General features: G+C 45.7%; 1 protein-coding gene across 1 annotated transcript in view; it reads right to left on the bottom strand.

The window, feature by feature from the left end:
* Positions 1 to 19,832, bottom strand: part of LANCL2 (LanC like glutathione S-transferase 2) — a 53,627-nt gene that overhangs the window by 13,166 nt on the left and 20,629 nt on the right. Inside the window, exons 2-5 of the mRNA XM_073332810.2 lie at positions 19,382 to 19,499; positions 15,992 to 16,199; positions 13,557 to 13,704; positions 11,584 to 11,730 (exon numbers count right to left, since the gene is read on the bottom strand). Of these exons, the coding sequence (XP_073188911.1) occupies positions 11,584 to 11,730; positions 13,557 to 13,704; positions 15,992 to 16,199; positions 19,382 to 19,499 (621 nt within the window). The remainder of the gene's footprint in view (positions 1 to 11,583; positions 11,731 to 13,556; positions 13,705 to 15,991; positions 16,200 to 19,381; positions 19,500 to 19,832) is intronic.

Raw genomic sequence — 19,832 nt, 5'->3', positions numbered from 1 at the left:
TGTATTCGCAAAAAGAAAAGGAGTACTTGTGGCACCTTAGAGACTAACCAATTTATTAGAGCATAAGCTTTCGTGAGCTACAGCTCACTTCATCAGATGCATATCGTGGAAACTGCAGCAGACTTTATATATACACAGAGAATATGAAACAATACCTCCTCCCACCCCACTGTCCTGCTGGTAATAGCTTATCTAAAGTGATCATCAGGTGGGTCATTTCCAGCACAAATCCAGGTTTTCTCACCCTCCACCCCCACACACAAATTCACTCTCCTGCTGGTGATAGCCCATCCAAAGTGACAACTCTTTACACAATGTGCATGACAATCAAGTTGGGCTATTTCCTGCACAAATCCAGGTTTTCTCACATCCCCCCCACCCCCATACACACACAAACTCACTCTCCTGCTGGTAATAGCTCATCCAAACTGACCACTCTTCAAGTTTAAATCCAAGTTAAACCAGAACATCTGGGGGGGGGGGGTAGGAAAAAACAAGAGGAAACAGGCTACCTTGCATAATGACTTAGCCACTCCAAGTCTCTATTTAAGCCTAAATTAATAGTATCCAATTTGCAAATGAATTCCAATTCAGCAGTTTCTCGCTGGAGTCTGGATTTGAAGTTTTTTTGTTTTAAGATAGCGACCTTCATGTCTGTGATTGCGTGACCAGAGAGATTGAAGTGTTCTCCGACTGGTTTATGAATGTTATAATTCTTGACATCTGATTTGTGTCCATTTATTCTTTTACGTAGAGACTGTCCAGTTTGACCAATGTACATGGCAGAGGGGCATTGCTGGCACATGATGGCATAGATCACATTGGTGGATGTGCAGGTGAACGAGCCTCTGATAGTGTGGCTGATGTTATTAGGCCCTGTGATGGTGTCCCCTGAATAGATATGTGGGCACAATTGGCAACGGGCTTTGTTGCAAGGGTAAGTTCCTGGGTTAGTGGTTCTGTTGTGTGGTATGTGGTTGTTGGTGAGTATTTGCTTCAGGTTGCGGGGCTGTCTGTAGGCAAGGACTGGCCTGTCTCCCAAGATTTGTGAGAGTGTTGGGTCATCCTTTAGGATAGGTTGTAGATCCTTAATAATGCGTTGGAGGGGTTTTAGTTGGGGGCTGAAGGTGACGGCTAGTGGCGTTCTGTTATTTTCTTTGTTAGGCCTGTCCTGTAGTAGGTAACTTCTGGGAACTCTTCTGGCTCTATCAATCTGTTTCTTTACTTCTGCAGGTGGGTATTGTAGTTGTAAGAAAGCTTGACAGAGATCTTGTAGGTGTTTGTCTCTGTCTGAGGGGTTGGAGCAAATGCAGTTGTATCGCAGAGCTTGGCTGTAGACGATGGATCGTGTGGTGTGGTCAGGGTGAAAGCTGGAGGCATGCAGGTAGGAATAGCGGTCAGTAGGTTTCCGGTATAGGGTGGTGTTTATGTGACCATTGTTTATTAGCACTGTAGTGTCCAGGAAGTGGATCTCTTGTGTGGACTGGACCAGGCTGAGGTTGGTGGTGGGATGGAAAACAAAACAGACATCAAGGACCAGATTTACAATATTTATTTAGGTGCCCAGCGTTGCAGGTAAGTGCTTTTGAAAATCCTAGTAGGTGCATTTGCAAATCTTTAGGCACCTAAATATCTTTGATAAATCTGGCCCGAAGTATGCTATTCTTCCCCTAGATACTCCCCATGACTTTGCATTAATGTTAATAGGATTTACATTCTTGCCATAGAGGAGAACATACCCACTGAGTTGAATGCCCACTTCAAGGTGAAGTGCTGATACCAGTACCTTTATACTTAATTAGTAAGTACAGTACATTGTGGGGTTTGCAGGTGTTCCTAATTAACGTTCCCCTCCCCTCCCACCTGCTTTATGGGATTTTTCACAATAAGGCTCCACTCTTTTCCAAGCCCACATGATCTCTGAAATTCCTGAAAGCCTTGGGAGTAGCAGGGACCCAGTAATTGAGTCAGTGACAGGGACCTCATCATTCTTTTTAAATTATTGCCCACTGTGCTCAATTTTATTACAGTGCTTCTGCAGATCTGCATTTAATAGGACCCTGCTGCAATTCACATTCCTAGAGCCAAAGGAGAAGACTTTAAACATCTACAGCTTTCAAATATGTTCACCTTGAAACTGCAATATCTATTTACTTTGTTTTTTTCTCATGTCAGACAAGGAATGTTTACTTTGCTGGCCTAGTTAGTTATAAATACCAAAGTCAGCTACTATGCTATCAGTGCGGGGCATTATTGTTTCACCGGTAATCACAGGTACTTACATAAATCCATCAGCTCTCCATACAAGCACAGAAATGTAGGGCTGGAAGGGACCTCGAGAGGTCATCTAGACCAGCCCCCTGCACTGAGGCAGGATTAAATATCTCTAGACCAGTGGATCTCAACTTGTGGCCTAATCAGCACACAGCTGTGGCCCATGCAATATCCTCAGGGCTGTAACTATGGTCGGATGTGAGGGGCACCTGCCCAGGCACTAAGCCGTCGAGTGGGTGCAAACACGGGCCCCACACTTGGACCACAACAGCAGGTGAGCAGGGCGGGCAGCACAGCTGAGCTTCCTGCAGTGGAGGTAAGGTAGTGGGCATGTGGGGGGAGGTCAGGGGCTAGGACCGCAGGAGGGGGCTGCAGCTGATGCATAGGGGACTGGTGGCTGGGGGAAGTCCCTGGATGGGGGGCTAGATAGTAAGGCATAGTCCCTAGGTGGGGAGCTAGGTGCATGGGAGGCAGTCCCTGGGTGCGGGGCTGGGTGCTGGAGAAGACAGTCCCTAGACAAGCTGTTCTGCCCCAATAGGGCACCCGGTCTCTGCAGAGCAGGCATGTGTGCCAGCACGCTGTTGGGGGGGGTCTAGATACTGGGGAGGCACTCCACACCACGCAAGGCTCCCCATCTTTACAGGCAGGTTCCACAGCTGTGCTCTCCGGGTGCTCAGCTCAGCAGCAGCGCAGAAGTGAGGGGGGCAATACACCCAGCCATGCCAACCTTACAATACATTAATTGATTTTTAACAGTTAATGTTTTGACTTCTTTTGCTAATTTAAAATGCTCTTAGTAGACATTTGCCAGTGTTGAAATGAAAGGCACCGTATCAATTTGAATCATAGTGCTGTCAGATAACAAATACTAAACCTAATTTTTTGTAGCTGTAGAGATAGTATATATATATATATATATATATATATATATATATATATTGTGTTGATGCAACCCACATAACACAGAGACCTGCATATGCAGCCCACAATGGTAAACCAGTTAAGAACCAATGCTCTAGATCATGCCTGACAGGTGTCTCTCTAACCTGTTCTTTAAACTCTTCAAATGACCAGGATTCCATGATGAATTCCTGGAGAGAAAAGAAACTTCTGAGTGAGTGGTGATTCACACCTAGATCTAGATGGTGCTGCAGTGTCACAGAAATGACTCTCCAGTCAAGAATCTTAGGGCTAATCAGTGCCTGTGATAGAAGGCAGGAGTTCTGGTAGCTAGTGTGCCTTCGGCCCAGTCTACACTACACAGTTAGATCCATGCAAGGCAGGTTACATCAACCTAGCTGTGCCTGTGTCTACACTTAAATTAGGTTCCCACAGATGTAAGTGCCCTTGCACGCCAACTTAAGACCACCACCTCCCTGAGTAGAATAGAGCCACAGTCAATGTACTTAGGTCAATACAGTCTGAGTGTAGACACCAAGTTACTTAAGGCAACCCTAACTATCCTCCAGCAGCTTTCCCACAATGCCCCACACTGCCCTCTCTGGTCACCATTGTGAACTCTGCTGTTGGGGTCACTGAGAACGGAAATGCATTCCTTCCCCTTTAAAGCCCTATGAATTTTTGAAATTCCTTTTTTGTGATTGCCCAGCTTGGCAAGCACACCTAGCAGCTCTCCGTTGTTATATGCAACTGCCCAGCTGACCATGCTGGCTACACACACCAGACACACACCTGGCTGGAGTAGACAGGAGATACTGGATCTCCTGGGCCTGTGGGGTGAGGGGGCTGTGCAGGCAGTTCCAAACCAGGTGCAGAAATGTCAGCGTCTACAAGCAGGTTGCATGGGGGAATGCAGGAGAAGGCGTCTAACAGCAGCAGTGCCGCATGAAAGCCAAGGAACTGTGGCAGGCATACCAGAAGGCCAGGGAGGCCAAGTCACAGATCTGCTGCATTTACAAAGAGCTGCATGGTCATACTCAGCAGAGACCCCACCACCCACAACAGCACTGTGGATACCGCCAATGAGCCAGAGTCACAAGCCCCTGCTGTGAACAGCGAGGAGGAGGAGATGGTGGCGGATGAAGAAGAGGAGGAGAGAGTATGTGGGACAGGCAACCTGGGGGGATCCAGCTGTGCAGCAAGCCGGGACCTGTTTTTGACTCCACCTCAGCCCAGCCAGTCGAGCGTGGATGAACCCGAAGCAGAGGAAGGAACCCTGGGAAGCGTGTAGATATTCAGTTACAGGGAGGGCACCCCCAAAGTAGCAGGACACATCTTTGGACCTTTCATTAATTTACTCATGCTGGAAGAGACAGTGGTATAACCAAGAGAGGTGGAGTTGCTATCTGCTTTTCATTCCTTCTAGTTAGGCAGGGGGCAGGCAGAGCAGATTGTTTACGTGCACAGGGATGTCCCATGAATCCCCCAGAGAGATCTCAATGAAACTTTCATGGGGGTATTCTGCAATCCTCTGCCAAAAGTTTCTAGGGAAGGCTGCATTCCTATGCTACTCAGTGAAAACTTCAGCAAGCACCACTGCAGTACACGGGCTAGCAGCATACACAGGCCCAAGCAGCTTCAGGATGCCAGCCGCAGTTGTGCTCTCTCTATCTTTGCTACCCTCAGGAGTGAGGCATAGCTAAAATCATCACGACCCTGTGCAAAACGGTGCCAGTATCCAGTGCCCCTGCCCTATGCTACTAGAATCATTCAACTGAGCAATTCCCTCATTTCCCCAGCCCTCAGTGGGCCACACTCACCATGGCTAGGGCTGTGACTGGTGCCACGCATAAGCAATCCCAAGCAGAACCACAGGCGCTGACTCTGTGGGTGCTCCAGTGCTGGAGCACCGAGAAGGAAAAATTAGTGGGTGCTCTGCATCCACCGGCAGCCAAGCTCCCCTCCCCTCCCCGCCCCACCTCACCTCCACCTCTGTTGCCGCCTCCTCCCGAGCGCGCCGCATCTCTGCTCCTCCACCAACCTCCCAGCGCTTGCCGATGCCACACAGCTGTAGCAAGCTCCGGGAGGGAGGGGGGAGGAGTGGGAACATGGCACGCCCGGGGAGGGGGCGGGGCCAGGCATTTCGGGAAGGAATAGGAATAGGGGCAGGAAGGGGGCGGAGTTGGGTTGGGGACTTTGGAGAAAGGGGCAGGGCTGGGGGCAGCAGGAGGTTGAGCACCCACCGGCGCCAGTACAAGTCGGTGCCTATCAGCAGAAGTGAAAATCTAGTGCTTAAAACTAAAGGGGAGCGGAAGGGGGGGAGGGTGATTTCAGCCTCTTAAGTTTCATTTTCATAGCAAATACACTGACAATAAATACCTCTGTGTGTTTTGTCTGCAGCTACTGCCATTGCAGCCTTCACAGTTTCCCCCTCCACAGAATGCCTGGGCCAGATAAGGTGGAGAAAGGAGAGGACTCAAGGTGACATGTTCAATGAGATCCCACAGGCCAGTGCTACATCAGACAGCAAGCACAGGGCCTGGAGGATGAACACTGCGGACAGCCTTGAGGAGGACAGGGTAGAGAGGAGAAAGGCACAGGAAAAGGAGAGGGAGATGCACCAGGAAATAATGGGATATCTCAAGCAGCAAAATACAGATGCTGTAGACCAGTAGTCACCGACCCATCGATCGCGATTGACTGGTCGATCCTGGAGACTCTCCCAGTTGATCATGATCTCCAGTGGTGCAGCGGAGCTGCTGCTAAGGCAGACTCTCTGCCTACCCCGGCGCCAAGCTGCTCCCAGAAGCGGCCAGTGCGGCCCCCGGAGGGGGAGGAAGGGGTCTCCGTGCACTGTTCCTGCCTGCAAACACTGCCCCCACAGCTCCTATTGGGCGGGAATAGGGAACTGTGGCCAATGGGAGCTGCGGGGCGGTGCCTGCAGAGAGGTGTAGCGCGCAGAGCCACATTGGTCCCTTCCAGGAGTGGCATGGGGCCGGGGCCACCCGAGGTAAGTACCACCCCCTTCAGTGGGCAGGTTCTGAATGGCTCTGCAACATTAAGACCAGGTATAGCATGAGTACAGCAGGCCCAGTTATTCTGGCCCAGCATTTCTCTTCGATCACCCAACCTGCAGCCTCTTGGAGCCAGCACCCCCATACCACCTCCTACACCCAAGCCCCTGCCCCAGCCCTGAGTCCCCTCCCAGAGCCAGCACCCCATACCCCCTCCTGCACCCCAACACTCTGCCCCAGCCTGGAGCCCCCTCCTGCACCCAAACTCCCTCCCAGAGCTTGCACCCCCTGCCCCAGGCTCAGCCCAGAGCCCCCTCCCACACTATGAACCCCTCAGGCCTCAGCCCAGAGCCCACTCCCCGTCCCGAACCCCAACCCCCTGCCCCAGCCCGGTGAAAGTGAGTGAGGGTGAGCAATGGAGATGGGGGGGATGGAGTGAGGGGGGTGGGGCCTTGGGGAAGGGGCAGGGTAGATCCTGGGTTGCCCTTAAATTCAAAAAGTGGCCTTGGGCGTAAAAAGGTTGGAGACCACTGCTGTAAACTCTGGTGGACCTGCATGTTCCACAATCCCGTGCTCGCCTCCTCTGCAGCCCATTGAGAACTCAGTATCGGGACCTCCCTAAAAACCCCCAACATTCTGCGTGGCCTTACAGGTCTCAGCACTACCCTTACCACTCCACCCTGGAGGACATTAGAAGAATCACGGCTTCACATACGCTGACCTGAGAAAGCCATGGTTGGTATATGTGTAGCTGGAATGGATGGGAATGTTATTTCCCCTTCATAAGTTCTGTTCTCTAAATTTATTAAGTTTTACTATGTTTTTAACATATTTGTTTTTAAATTGCCTGGGATGTTTTTGCACTGATTTTGTTACAGAATAATTCTATTATTTAGAACATAATTCATCTTTATTAGGTCACAACATATGCTGGACGGTGCTCGTCAGTTCGGAAAGCGACCAGTTACCTGTTGCTGCACAGTGTCACTTACCGCATAAGATCATTCACACACAAAAACTAGTAGGTGCACGGATAATGTTATATCTCTACATGTACAGCTATCACCACCCAACACATACCGTGCCAAAAAAGAGCAGGGCCAGGTACAGCACACTACCACCACACCCACCACTCTGGCTCACTATTAAAATGGTCTTTCAAAGCCTCCCTGAGCCGTATAAGCTCAACATTGAGCTCTTCTAATAGCCCTTGTATCTGGCTGTTCAAATTCAGCAGGGAGCTGCTCCACCTCTGCCCTCCACCCCTGTGGAAACTTTCCCCCTTTCCTTCACAGATCTGATGCAGGACACAGCAGGCAGCTGTAACCATTGGGATATTTTTCTTATTGGAGGTTCCATCTTGTGAGTAAATAATGCCAGTGTCCCTTCAAACAACCAAAGGCACATTCAGCTGTCATTCTGCACCTGCTGAGCCAATAGCGGAAGCTTTTCTTGGTGGTGTCGAGGTGGCCGATGTACAGCTTGATGAGCCAGGGCAGCAAGGGGTAGGCTGGGTTACCCAGGATCACTATAGGCATTTCAACATTGCCAGTGGTAATCCACCAGTCGGAGGTGGGGGGGTGCGATAGCTTTCTGAACAGTCCTGTATTCCTAACAATGCGAGCATTGTGCACCTTCCCTGACCAGCCAGAGTCAGAGAAGCATCCCTGGTGACCCACCAGCAATTGCATAACAATAGAAAAGTAGCCCTTTCTGTTGATGTACTCTGTGGCAAGGTGGTCTGGTGTCAAAATAGTGATATGTATTCTGTTTATCGCTCTATCGCAGTTCGAGAACCCCACCGCTGCAAATCCATCCACTGTGTCCTGCACATTGCCAAGAGTCACAGTCCTGCGTAGCAGCAGAAAATTAAGAGCCCTGCACACCTGCAGGACCACGGCCTCCATGATGGATTTCCCAACTCCAAATTGATTCCCAACTGACCAATAGCAATCTGGCGTTTTAAGTTCCCACTGTGCAATCATCACCCGTTTCTCCACGCTCAGTGCAGCTCTCATTTTGGTGTTGCTGAGCTGGAGGGCAGGGGCTGGGGGGATGCAAACTCTGTACACACATCCAGGAATATGGCCTTGCTTATCCAAAAGTTCTGTGCCTCTGCTCATCATCCCAAACCTGTATTATGATGCGATTCCACTAGCCAGTGCTTGTTTCTCAGGCCCAGAAGCGGTGTTCCACCGTGAATCCCACTAACAACCTGGAGTTGGTTCTTGCCATTTCCCATAGCAATATGTCCTCCAAGAATCGTCATGTTCCCCACGGCTCTGCAAATACTGCGGGATCGTGCGCCCTGTGCTTTCAATGCTCATGAAAATACTGCAGAGCTGAGCAGGCTCCATGTTTTTGTCAGAGATGATGGACGTCGAGGACAACCATGCCGATTTGTGGGATTTTGAAAAAACAAACAAACAAACAAACAAAAAAAGTGCGAAAAATATGGCGATACAGATGACGTTATGGGATGGAGACAGCTGCAAACTGGGAAGTTGACCCCATGCTCCCAGTCACCCTGGCACAACTTGTTTCAGCCCCATCATGCATTGCGAAAGCTTCCCAAAAGACAGTGCACTGTATGGTGAAGAGTTACACACTGGGATACTCATGGTGCACTGCACTCTGCATAGATACAAGCTCTCTTGTTGAGTACACAGCACGCTGACATAAGGAGCCAACCATGCACAAGCGATGTGCTTACTGCGGCGGCTTTAAGTTGCTAGTACAGACATGGCCTTAGACACACAGTCTCAAGCTGTGCACAGGAGTGTAGCCACTGGACCACCTTTTGATTGTGCCAGCAGTGTGTAGTCCTTGTGCCACCTGAGTGCAATTGTATTCAGTACTCATGCAGGGATAGACCTGCGGAGTGAGACTTTTTGCACCTTTCTTTCCTTGCTTGTGCTCCCATTTAGGTCTGTGCAAAATCAAGTCCTTTAATTTAAGTTGACCTTTGTTTTAAAGTTAAGAGCTAGTGATAGGGACATGTGTTTCTATTGAATGTTGTTTCACTCAGACCACAATAACGGCAGCAAGCTAATAACTGGAAAGAACTACTGTCCTTTAGTACAGATACAGCAGGAACTAAAAAATGTACCAGCAGAGCCCTCTATGGTAGACACAACATATGCTGACTGGAGTTTCCCTGTTGGCATAGTAACACCACCTCACCAAACAACATTTGCTATTCCAACTGAAGCACTCTTCTGTTGGCACAGTTGTGTCTGTACGGGGGGCTTCACTGGCACAGCAATGTTGGCTACAGGGCATTGTCTTTCCAGGCCTCTAAACGACACAGCTATGCTGACAGAACTTTGTAGTTTAGACCCAGCCTGAGATCATAAGCTCTTTGGGAGAGGGATTGTCTTTTTGTTCTGTATTTGGACAGGACCAAGCAAAATGGGTCAATAAAAATAACAAATAGAGTAGTTATTAAAGACACAAACTTACAAATTAGCTAAGAACTGTTAGATGGAGGGAAAGAGGTTTATTTAAATGATTAGAGGAGGAGACTTGGCCTTGAGATTCCTGGCTCAGATCTGCCCTGGCTCACTGTTACTTAACACTGCTGTGCCTTGGTTCATCCAGCTATAAGGAGGTATAATACTTACTAACCTCACAGTGGTGTTGCAAGGAACAGTTTGTAAGGGCTAGAGATCTTCAGATCACAGGCAGTATGTACAAAGTAGGATTATAATTAAAGAAATAAAAAACTCCTAAGTTCTTTGCCAAAAAGTTCTTTGCCAAAAAGTTCTCCTTCTCTTCTCAAAAGCCCACATATCTTGTTCCCGCTGCAGGAAATGACTCAACTCTGAGCCAGTCACGACGTTTAGTGGACAATGAAAAGCCATAAACCTAATAATGTATAAGTAAGTTTTGTGGTCACTGTCAAAAGCAGCAATCTTTCAGAGAAAGAAATTATAATTCTGCCTAGATTTATGATCAGAGTGGTTGCCACTTATAACCAGCATTATTTGACAGAATTATTTCTGTTAATTAGCCACCTGAAACAGCAAAGAAAGAGGAAAGGGTTGGAAAGAGGTAGTGATTTTCCTAAGGGAGGGGATGTTATCAGGAGGGTCAATGGGGGACAAGGGAAGAAAAGGGGAGCAAGAAAAGATGAGGATTCTCAAGGAGGTAAAGTGGGAGGTCAAGGAGAGGGCACAGTAAATTATGGCACTCAGACTGAAAGGCAGCAAATTCCTTGCACCTGGCGGGGAAAAGGGTGCTCTTCATGAGCAGATAAGAAACTTGATATTACCTGAGGCAGAACAAAGACTGCCAGCACCTTTGGAAAGTGGAACGTGGGGGATACATTAGACTTTGCAGCCCAACAGCCACAATGTTGTACAATGACATTTGCTGAAATTATTTCCAGATCTCATCACTAATATGAAGATGAGGCATATGCTGCCTATCTTCAAATGTCAGCTTCGCCTTTGAGAGTCACTGTGGGACCTGGGAGGGATGGCATTTGAGGTGCAGGAAAGCAGTGAAAGTACAGAGGACTGCAAGTTGGTTAAGAACAACAGGCAGGGCAGAGTTGTGGGCAACAACCCAAGGGAGTGGGGAACATCAGAATAAACCAGGCTAGACATCAATAGGATGAAGGTGCTTGAGACAATGTAGTTTTCTGGAGCTGGGAGATGGTGAAAAATACACTCAAAGTGGAGGCTGGTGTAGGCGAGATCAGGGAAAGGGGAACAGAGCCATTTCTGATGGCAAGATCAATGCTGTGAACAGGAAAACAGGTGAGAGAAATGATAACTGAAGATTAGGGGTCTGGAACACATGAGTTATGAGGAGAGGCTGAGGGAGCTGGGATTGTTTAGCCTGCAGAAGAGAAGAATGAGGGGGGATTTGATAGCTGCTTTCAACTACCTGAAAGGGGGTTCCAAAGAGGATGGCTCTAGACTGTTCTCAATGGTAGCAGATGACAGAACGAGGAGTAATGGTCTCAAGTTGCAGTGGGGGAGGTTTAGATTGGATATTAGGAAAAACTTTTTCACTAAGAGGGTGGTGAAACACTGGAATGCGTTACCTAGGGAGGTGGTAGAATCTCCTTCCTTAGAGGTTTTTAAGGTCAGGCTTGACAAAGCCCTGGCTGGGATGATTTAACTGGGAATTGGTCCTGCTTCGAGCAGGGGGTTGGACTAGATGACCTTCTGGGGTCCCTTCCAACCCTGATATTCTATGATTCTATGATTAAGAGCCAAGAGACAAGTTGGAAGAGCGATGGTCAAGGGGGTCCTTTAACATGCACAATGAAACCCTCAATAAGGTTCAGACTTTACTAAGTTTTAGGGGCCATTATGCTAAGTGAATGAAACTAACCACTTTTTTCATACAACAGAACCTTACCTTGGAACACTAGTTTACCTACCTGCATTAGCATGTAATAGATCCCAGCCACGCCATGAGCTGCTCCAATGTACTGCTTCCTGTGCCATTGGTACAACAGAGGGCAGCGTTCGGTCTTACGTTCCTCCTTTGAAAAGTTTTTACCTGACTCAATAATGGCATCTACCACCTAATGTTGAAATAGAACACACACTTGCCATTAATATTGCTTTCATTTATTCAGAGAGGAGTATTTTACAAAGAATTGTAAGACAACACTAGAGAAATGTATTCAAGAATATGAGGCATTATACAGGTCTACCTCTGCACTACAAAATATCCTATTTCCTTATCCCATCAAGACTTAAGTGTCAGGAAAACTGCAATTTTTCTGTACAATAAAAAGCTCTAACCTTAATTTGCGCTCCCTCCCTTGTGCATGTGTATTATAATACAGTCTTTAATTACACAGTCACATACTATTTTTGCCAAAGGATCCCTGCCTCATTTGGTGCACAGGACAAACCTGCGCTGAGATCAACAGGATTGTGTAATGAAGGAGGCTGTTGTGTGTAGGTCACCTGCCTCATTGGTTGCCGAAGTTGGAAGGTGTGTAGTGAATGAGGCAGGGGATGCAGGATCAGAAAGGATGGGCTCAAGATTAAGACAGTTGAATGCAGTCCTGAAGGATTGTCTTCTAACCCTTAACTAAGACAGACAACCTTAATTCTGGCATTTCCTAACTTTTGAGTGCCTGAATTTGAAACCGCGATGATGTTCTTTTAACATAGCTTTTGTGTGTGTAATTTCCTAGGCTTTTTTTGTTTTTTAAATAAAACTGGGGGTAGGGAGGGGATTCCATCATGTGGCATCATACTGATACCCACGTGGTTCATCAACAGGGTTGGAATCTTTAGAGCCAACACATAGACCTCCGCCACTTGAGCGAAGGGAGTAACTGATAGTAGCAGTAGATGTGAGGGATAAGACTCTTTTGCCAGTGGGTTTCAGACACATTTCCTGACAACAAAGGAATGGGGAGACTCAAGAATACTCAGTTCAATTCCAGACTTTGGAGGGGTATGTTCTGTAGTAGGCACAAACTTTTCTGGTAATTCCCCACCCTGACCCCAGCATGTCCCCTTCTGCTCAGTCCCCTCCAACCAGTCCCACCCTGGCTCCTTATTCAGTCCCAGATTTCTCGCCAGTGAGTCCCAGTTCCCCCCTTCTGTTTCCTTGCCTGATCAGTCTCTCCCCCTCACTGTGGCCTCTAGTCCTCCCGCCCGCTCCCACTGGGCTCTTCACCCAATCTCAGTGTCTCAGCATCTCCACCCAGGTCATCGCCAGCTAGTCCTAGTTCTCCCCCCACACCCCAGTTCCTCAGCACGTCTTCCCTCCACCCACCCTTTCTTTCCCACTGGTTCTCAGTCCCAGCTCCTCCCCAATCTCAGTCTCTCCCCAACATATACTGGGCTCCAAATTTTCACAGGGACTACAAAAGGCACACCCCTGAAACAAAGGCCACTCCACCTGCCAAATTTCAAGTCCCTGCTCCAAAGCATGGAAGCACTAGAGCTTTTCAAAGAATTAACCTTACAATTAAGGTTTCATTTAAAAGTATAAAATTTTAAAAGTTGAGTTGTATATTTAAGTATTGTTTTTGCTGTAGAAGAATTCACATATTCTGTATCCTCTTTCCTTTCATTGCATCTAGTTTTACTACTGTTTACATGGATTACTAAAGAAACAAGTTAGACTGACAAGTGAAGTCCTTCATGGGTAAGAGCTAAACAGATAGGACCTGTTTCTGACCTCATGTTGGTACAAGTTAGGAGTAACTTTACTGAAGTTATAATCAGGTCCCAAGTGTTTCTCCTCACTAAACTACTTTGTGAACTCTATTTTGCAGGTTAGGTGGAAGTTTACTTCATATTTTTTTCCTATATTTGAAGTGAAGACACAGATATGATTCTGCCTCAAAGACACCATAGTACCTGGCAATATGAAGTTTCCTACCTCTTTGATAACAGACTGAGGTACAGTGTCTGGACCAATTTCTGTATTCAAATAGAGCAAAGCATATAGGTAACCTGCTCTGCCATAAAGAAGCTCATCTGGAAGTTCAGAGTCTGTGCTTGTGACCGTTCTCTGGAGCTGCAAAAGCCTGGGTCAAAAAACAAAAAGAAAAGAAAAACTGTACCTTCTCCTTAGGACATACTAGAGTTCTCCTTCTGTGTACAGTATGCTACCCAATCCAATCAAGAGGTAATGAGAGCTTGCTAAAAATACCTCACACATTTTGTTTTTGGCTCAGGGAATGTAATCAGGTTTTTTTAAACTTTTCTCCTGTGGTAGTTTTTGATTACTTAATAATGCTTTGTGCAATTATAGCATTTTTCATCTGCAGGTCCCAAACTGAAGGTGGGGGAAGTATTATATCCCCATTTCAGATGGGGAAACTGAGGCTCAGAACCATTAAACGACTTGCCCAAGGTCACAACACAAGACAGTGGCAGGTTCAGAAACAGAACGCAAAATCTCCAGACTTTCAGCTTTGTGCTCAATCCACTAGCCCTCAGTGGCCCCTAAAATCATCTGCAGTTTACCAAGCTGCTGCACTTTAAAAAGTTTCATACAATACAAAAACATTGCATTTTGACAACCCTTTCAGCAATGGATCTCGAATCTCTTGACAAAGAATAATTCACCTTACAGCACCTTTGGGAGGTAGGCAAGTACTAGATGGCAAACTGCGGCTCTGAGTGCAACTTGCCGGAGGTCACATGGCAAATAAGTGGCAGAGGTCGGAATACAACCCAGGAGATTTTACTGGCTCTGACTTGGGAATAAAATTTGCAGTTACCAGACAACTAGACCATCTTGGGCCTTTGACACTCTAAAATCCCAACTTCAATGTTCCTGATGACTGAAATAATTTACAAAAGGATTGCTTAAAATTTCAAATAGCCACCAACTGAAGGGCCAAACTGTGAAATTCTAATAAAAAATGTCTCTGGGAATTTTGCCTGAATAAGAATCTCAGGATTTGGCTCATCACTTGTAGGTTAAAAAAACGTAGCATCAAATGCTTGACAAGGACTTGCTATTTAATGGAAGTGCTTTGTTTGACTTGAGGGATTTTTTTTATGGGGCCAGATTGACAGCCCCGGGGAGCGAAACCCTCAATCCACACACAAAAAAAGGTACAAGATGGGGAGACAGCAGCAGCACACCATGCCTCAACCCTGAAATGGGAGAGGGACAATCAGTTTCTGTGCCAGCTCAATCCAGTCTTCTCTGTAGAATTGCTCAGTTGAAACTGTGCATGTGTGTGTTTAATTTGAATAGGACCATCTGTCCCCGGATTTAGACCAAAACCTCAATTCGTATAGCCAACAACCACCTTTGATAACTATTAGCCTGTGCTGGATGTGAACCAGTGATTTGATCTTGCTTTGGTCTCACTACGAACACTACAAACTATCCATTTGCAAAAAAGGGCTTTAATTATTAACACTCTTTGATATATCATTGACATATCAGACTTAAGACTCATATTAAACTGTTTTCTTTTTAAAAGAAATATTGCAAATATTAAATTTGAGCATGAAAATGTGTTCAGATCACACCACCGCGTGACCAGCTGCAAGGAAAAAACTGAAGACGAAAGGCAAAACAAAAATCATAGATCGTTGCACTATTCATACGATACCAATCACCTGGATATCTGAGTGTATATAAACACATACCCTTAAAAAAAAGGGAACACCTAAAACTAATTACATTTTCATGTTTCCTCCTGAAGATAATTTTGAAGCAAAGGCTAATTAGAAAAGCTACTGCTCTTAATCTTATTTCACAGAGACTTTATTTTCATGCTTTGTGAAAACAGTGTTACTACAATTGCATCCAGAAGGGTATCTGACAATAAGATTTACTCTAACATAAGAGCTGTGTTTTAAACAAGCAAACGGATATTCATATCAAAGTGGCAGCAGAGATTAATCTCGCTAGGATCCTGGATAAGAGAGAGACGGATTAAACTTCTAAATATAAAACTGTATTGGAAATACCAAAGTGGAGCCAGTCCTCAAGAGTTAATCTGCAAACTCTAGTACAGTAAGGTATACAGGCAGAATGCTAACAGGTGCAGTTGTGTGCAGAATGGAAATTGCACCACACACCGGTTCTTATAATCCCCAATGGGACATCAAGGATTGGAAAGCCTCCAAAAAGGCTTTGGATCAAAATTTCCCAGGACACAGGTATAAAAGTAAGACATCTGTTTGATAAAAAGCAAGAGCACATTTCCCAAGCCAGCCTTTTAAATTTTAAGGCGCTATTGAAATATGAAACCTCTTGCAGTCACTTATTAAAATACTGGTCTTTGATCATATATAAAGGGATCCTTAGTAAATTTACAGCCTTTTCCACTATCACCAGACACTTACTTTGTGATACACTCCTTAGACTCACTGTCAATCTTTAGTTTGTGGTACACTACTGCCCCGACTGCCAAGGGTCCAGCATCACCACAGAGAAAAGTAACCCTTCGTCCATTCAGATTACGAAGTATTCTCTTCGCATAATCCAGGGATCGCTGCAAGAACTTCTGGTCTTTTGTGACGCGGTATAGTTGTAGGTATAAAAGGGCTATGCCTAGAACAACCATCGACAAACAAAAACAGAACAAGAAGATATTTCCTTTTCTTTCCACTTAAATGGCATTTTTCAATTACCTATTTCTCCTTCCCTCTGAATCAGTTCCCCAAAATGCTAGCAGATACCTGTGCTGTTAACAAGATGTAAAATCAAGGCTCTGACCACTAGTATCTGTTACAGATCCCAGGGAGAGAGCAAAAGGTATCCTGATGTTTCAATTTGGACAACTACAATGGCCTAAAATTTATTTATTGTTTGAAAGACTAGAACTCAACTAGTCACCCCATTTCCAGAGCGTGAATGATCAGCACTTTTGAGGAATTTAGGCTCAATATGCCTGTGTATAAACAAATACAGTACACACATTATATGATAAAATGAATCCTTCACTGCATGTGTAATTTGTTTTAAAGAGAGCCCTCTGATGCACTCTTTGGCTGTTATGAAATGTCAAGTGTTCAGCTGTCAACGCTGTATAAGACTTACATATATTCCACAGTCAGACAAATTAAAAGAACTATCATTAAGGTGCTTTAAAGGTAATTACAGATTTTTTCATCCTGCTCCGAAGAAGACTTGTACTGGAATAGCAACATAAAGGCGTTGGGCTGCACTGCTGTTTGAACTTAGAAAAGAAAGCATTTATATGAGCAAAAATATGACCATGGGTGAAATTCAGTGCAAGGCCCACTTAAACCCCATACAGAGGCTGTACTGGGGGGATACCGGTGGAATGGCTGTGCAGGGGTGCCTGCACATCCCCTATCCACCATGGAAAGGTTCTCCGTAACATCCCTGAATAAGCTGGCACAGAAGTACCACAATGAAGGTGGGCTTCAGAGCCACATTTACACTGATTCAGTGGCCCCAGTACCGCCAAGCAATTGGAGCAGAGGGCCTGTGGCTACTATCCCAGTCCATGGGCTAGAATAGTAGCATCAGGAGTAGGGGGGCACTGCACTGCATCCCTGCACTGTGGCCCAGTGTTGTGGGGACTGATTGGATTTCTACAGTCAACCACTCTTCTCTTCATACATAGAGCCCAAATACTTGGGCTTTATGAAGAGGGAGTGGATTTTAAATCACAGGGCCCAGGTCTGCAAACCCTTACTTGTTTATTAGCCCTTACAATGGATTCACTGAGATTACCTGAATAATTAAGTACAACTCACAGGAACAAGGGTGTGCAGGATCTGGCCCTAATAGGTTGCCAACTCTTACATGAGTTTCATGTTACTTGCATGTCTTCGTTATTAGGCACCAACATCACACCCTATTCATCACAAGATTTTAAACAAGCTTTTATGAAGTATATTGCAAGGTGCATTTACTGTTCACCATTTATGCTATTTGTTTACTCTTGGCACTTGTCTCAGCTTGGGCAGAGAAACCAGAATAGTCATTTTCAGTGTTGGTGTCACTTTTTGGTTTTCATACGCTGGCACAATGCTGCAGGAAAATGGTTACATTTGGGAAAAATCGTTTTTGCTGTAGTATTTAAAAACAAAGTAATGGGAAACATTCCTTCTCAGATTAGATTTTGTAAAAGCTTAAAATAAATAAATAACTAAATCTACATTTTGGGTTACCGCAGTTGACAGGCCCTTTCAGAATGGCAAAAAATACCTTCCATTACATCGCAATACCCAACTATCTTGTCGTTCCAGCTCATGAGGAGTTTGTTTCTTTTATTCTAGGACTCATTTTATTACACTTGAGTTGTTTAGTCATAACACCTCTCTCGTCAATCACTGAATGTCAGAACACTGTTCTGCTAGATTTCTTTTAAAATGTCAGTGTGAAAATTGTCTGCTTTCACTCAAGCGACACAAAATTACTCCCATTTTTAGACTTTAAAATAAACTCATACAAGCTGCCAGTTGTCTACAACTTCTCCACACAGGCACCCACAGCACCATCTGTACAAAACATTCAGCTTCCCTCCCAGGACCATTGGGAAGAAAGCGAAGTAAAGTGCTGCACCTCCATGTCCTGAATGTGGGCAAATCCTCTCCCAAATTTACCATGGAGAGGTTTTCCCAATCCAACCTTTCATGTACCCACATGACATGAAGGTAACAGAATGAATCCTCACAGGAAAAACTGCAAACATGCTGTACTAAAAGCATTACTGTCTGCAGATTGATCTGGGCAGGGCACGAAGAGTGATCCCACTGCAGAAAGAACTGGTTGCACTTATGGATATGTCTACACAGCACTTTGGCTTGAGCCTCCCAACTGGGATCGACGGGAGGGCTAGCAGGGCTCGCGCTAGTGCTCTAAAACTAGCTGTGTAGACAGCACTTTGAAGTTGCAGCTCAGGCTGGAGATGGGGCTCTGAAGCCTAGGGCAGGGTGTAAATGCACAGCCTGAGCTCCAGCTTGAGCCGCGACTTCAAAGCTGTCTACATGGCAATTTTTAGAGCAATAGCGTGAGCCCTGCTCCCACTCGCTCCAAAACACCATACAGACATACCCAAAGAGGCCAAGACGGAGAACTCTTCTGGCAACTAAAAGAGCTATATCTGGGTTAACTAGAACAATCAACCCTGATGACTGCGTTCTTTGCCACGAGGATCAGGCTGGCTAATTCACATTTGGTCCTTGCACTTGCATAGCACTTTTCATTTTCAAAGCACTTCACAACATTCATTTATCAATCCCCATGACACTCATTCAGCCATTTGTCCAGCTCCACACAGAAAAGTGTGGAAGACAGAGCAAGAATTCCAGAGTCCGGGTTGCAAAAACACGCCACTCTCTCACCCTCCTGGTTTTAGAGTTGTTTTGCCATCAGCCGAGTCATGAAACACAATTCAACTTAGTGGACGAAGGTGAAAATATTCTGTGTCAGTAAAATATTTTTTAAAACAAAAAAATGTGAACTCATCTTCGAAGATGCACTGCGTTTGCAGTCAGACTCTTCAAGTACAGAAACCAATTTTTTCTCTTAGGGCCAGATCCAACAGCCATTAAATTCAACGGGCACCCTTCCACTAACATTGACAGACACGGGACCCAGACCCTCATAGAATATGCCTTGCACAGACCTACCATAAGATTATGATGCAATTGCCATTTCTGCCAGAACACAAAACCCTCACACCGGAATGGAAACCATCAGGGGCCCCAATAAGTCAATTAATTGGAAGTGTTCTATTCAGATCCCAGACTTCTCACCTGTCCAGCCAGTATATGCAGAGCAGTCATGTGGGTCTGCTGTCTTTAGCCCCTCTTCCATTTGCTGCAGCAGGTCTTTGATTTTACTCTGGATCCGTCTTGTGAACTGAGAACGGATCTGAAACCAGGACAGAGAAATTTAAGGAGAGGGGGGTGAAAAGAATTCAAACTGACTTGGAAAAATCAAGCCTGCTGCTGGCGAAATTTTTCTTATGCTTTAGCCAGTTAGACTGTACATAACACATAAGCAGTGGGAGCTGGTCCTTAGTGTCCTCATGCAGTTTATAGGCCTTAGCCTAAGAGGAAAAACATTTTTATCTAGTCACGCTTGCATCCGAATATTAAAATAAAGTCCTTTCAGATGCCCTTCATGTAAATGTAAAGAATTATATGGATGCCATGGTATTAATAGCATTTGTTTTTAATAATAACCCTATGAACTTATATGCTG

This window comes from Lepidochelys kempii, chromosome 2 (genome assembly GCF_965140285.1).
Source record: "Lepidochelys kempii isolate rLepKem1 chromosome 2, rLepKem1.hap1, whole genome shotgun sequence".
Classification (NCBI taxonomy): Eukaryota; Metazoa; Chordata; order Testudines; family Cheloniidae; genus Lepidochelys; species Lepidochelys kempii.
The sequence above is the reverse complement of the archived record's forward strand: the minus strand, read 5'-3'. Positions and strand labels throughout refer to the sequence as shown.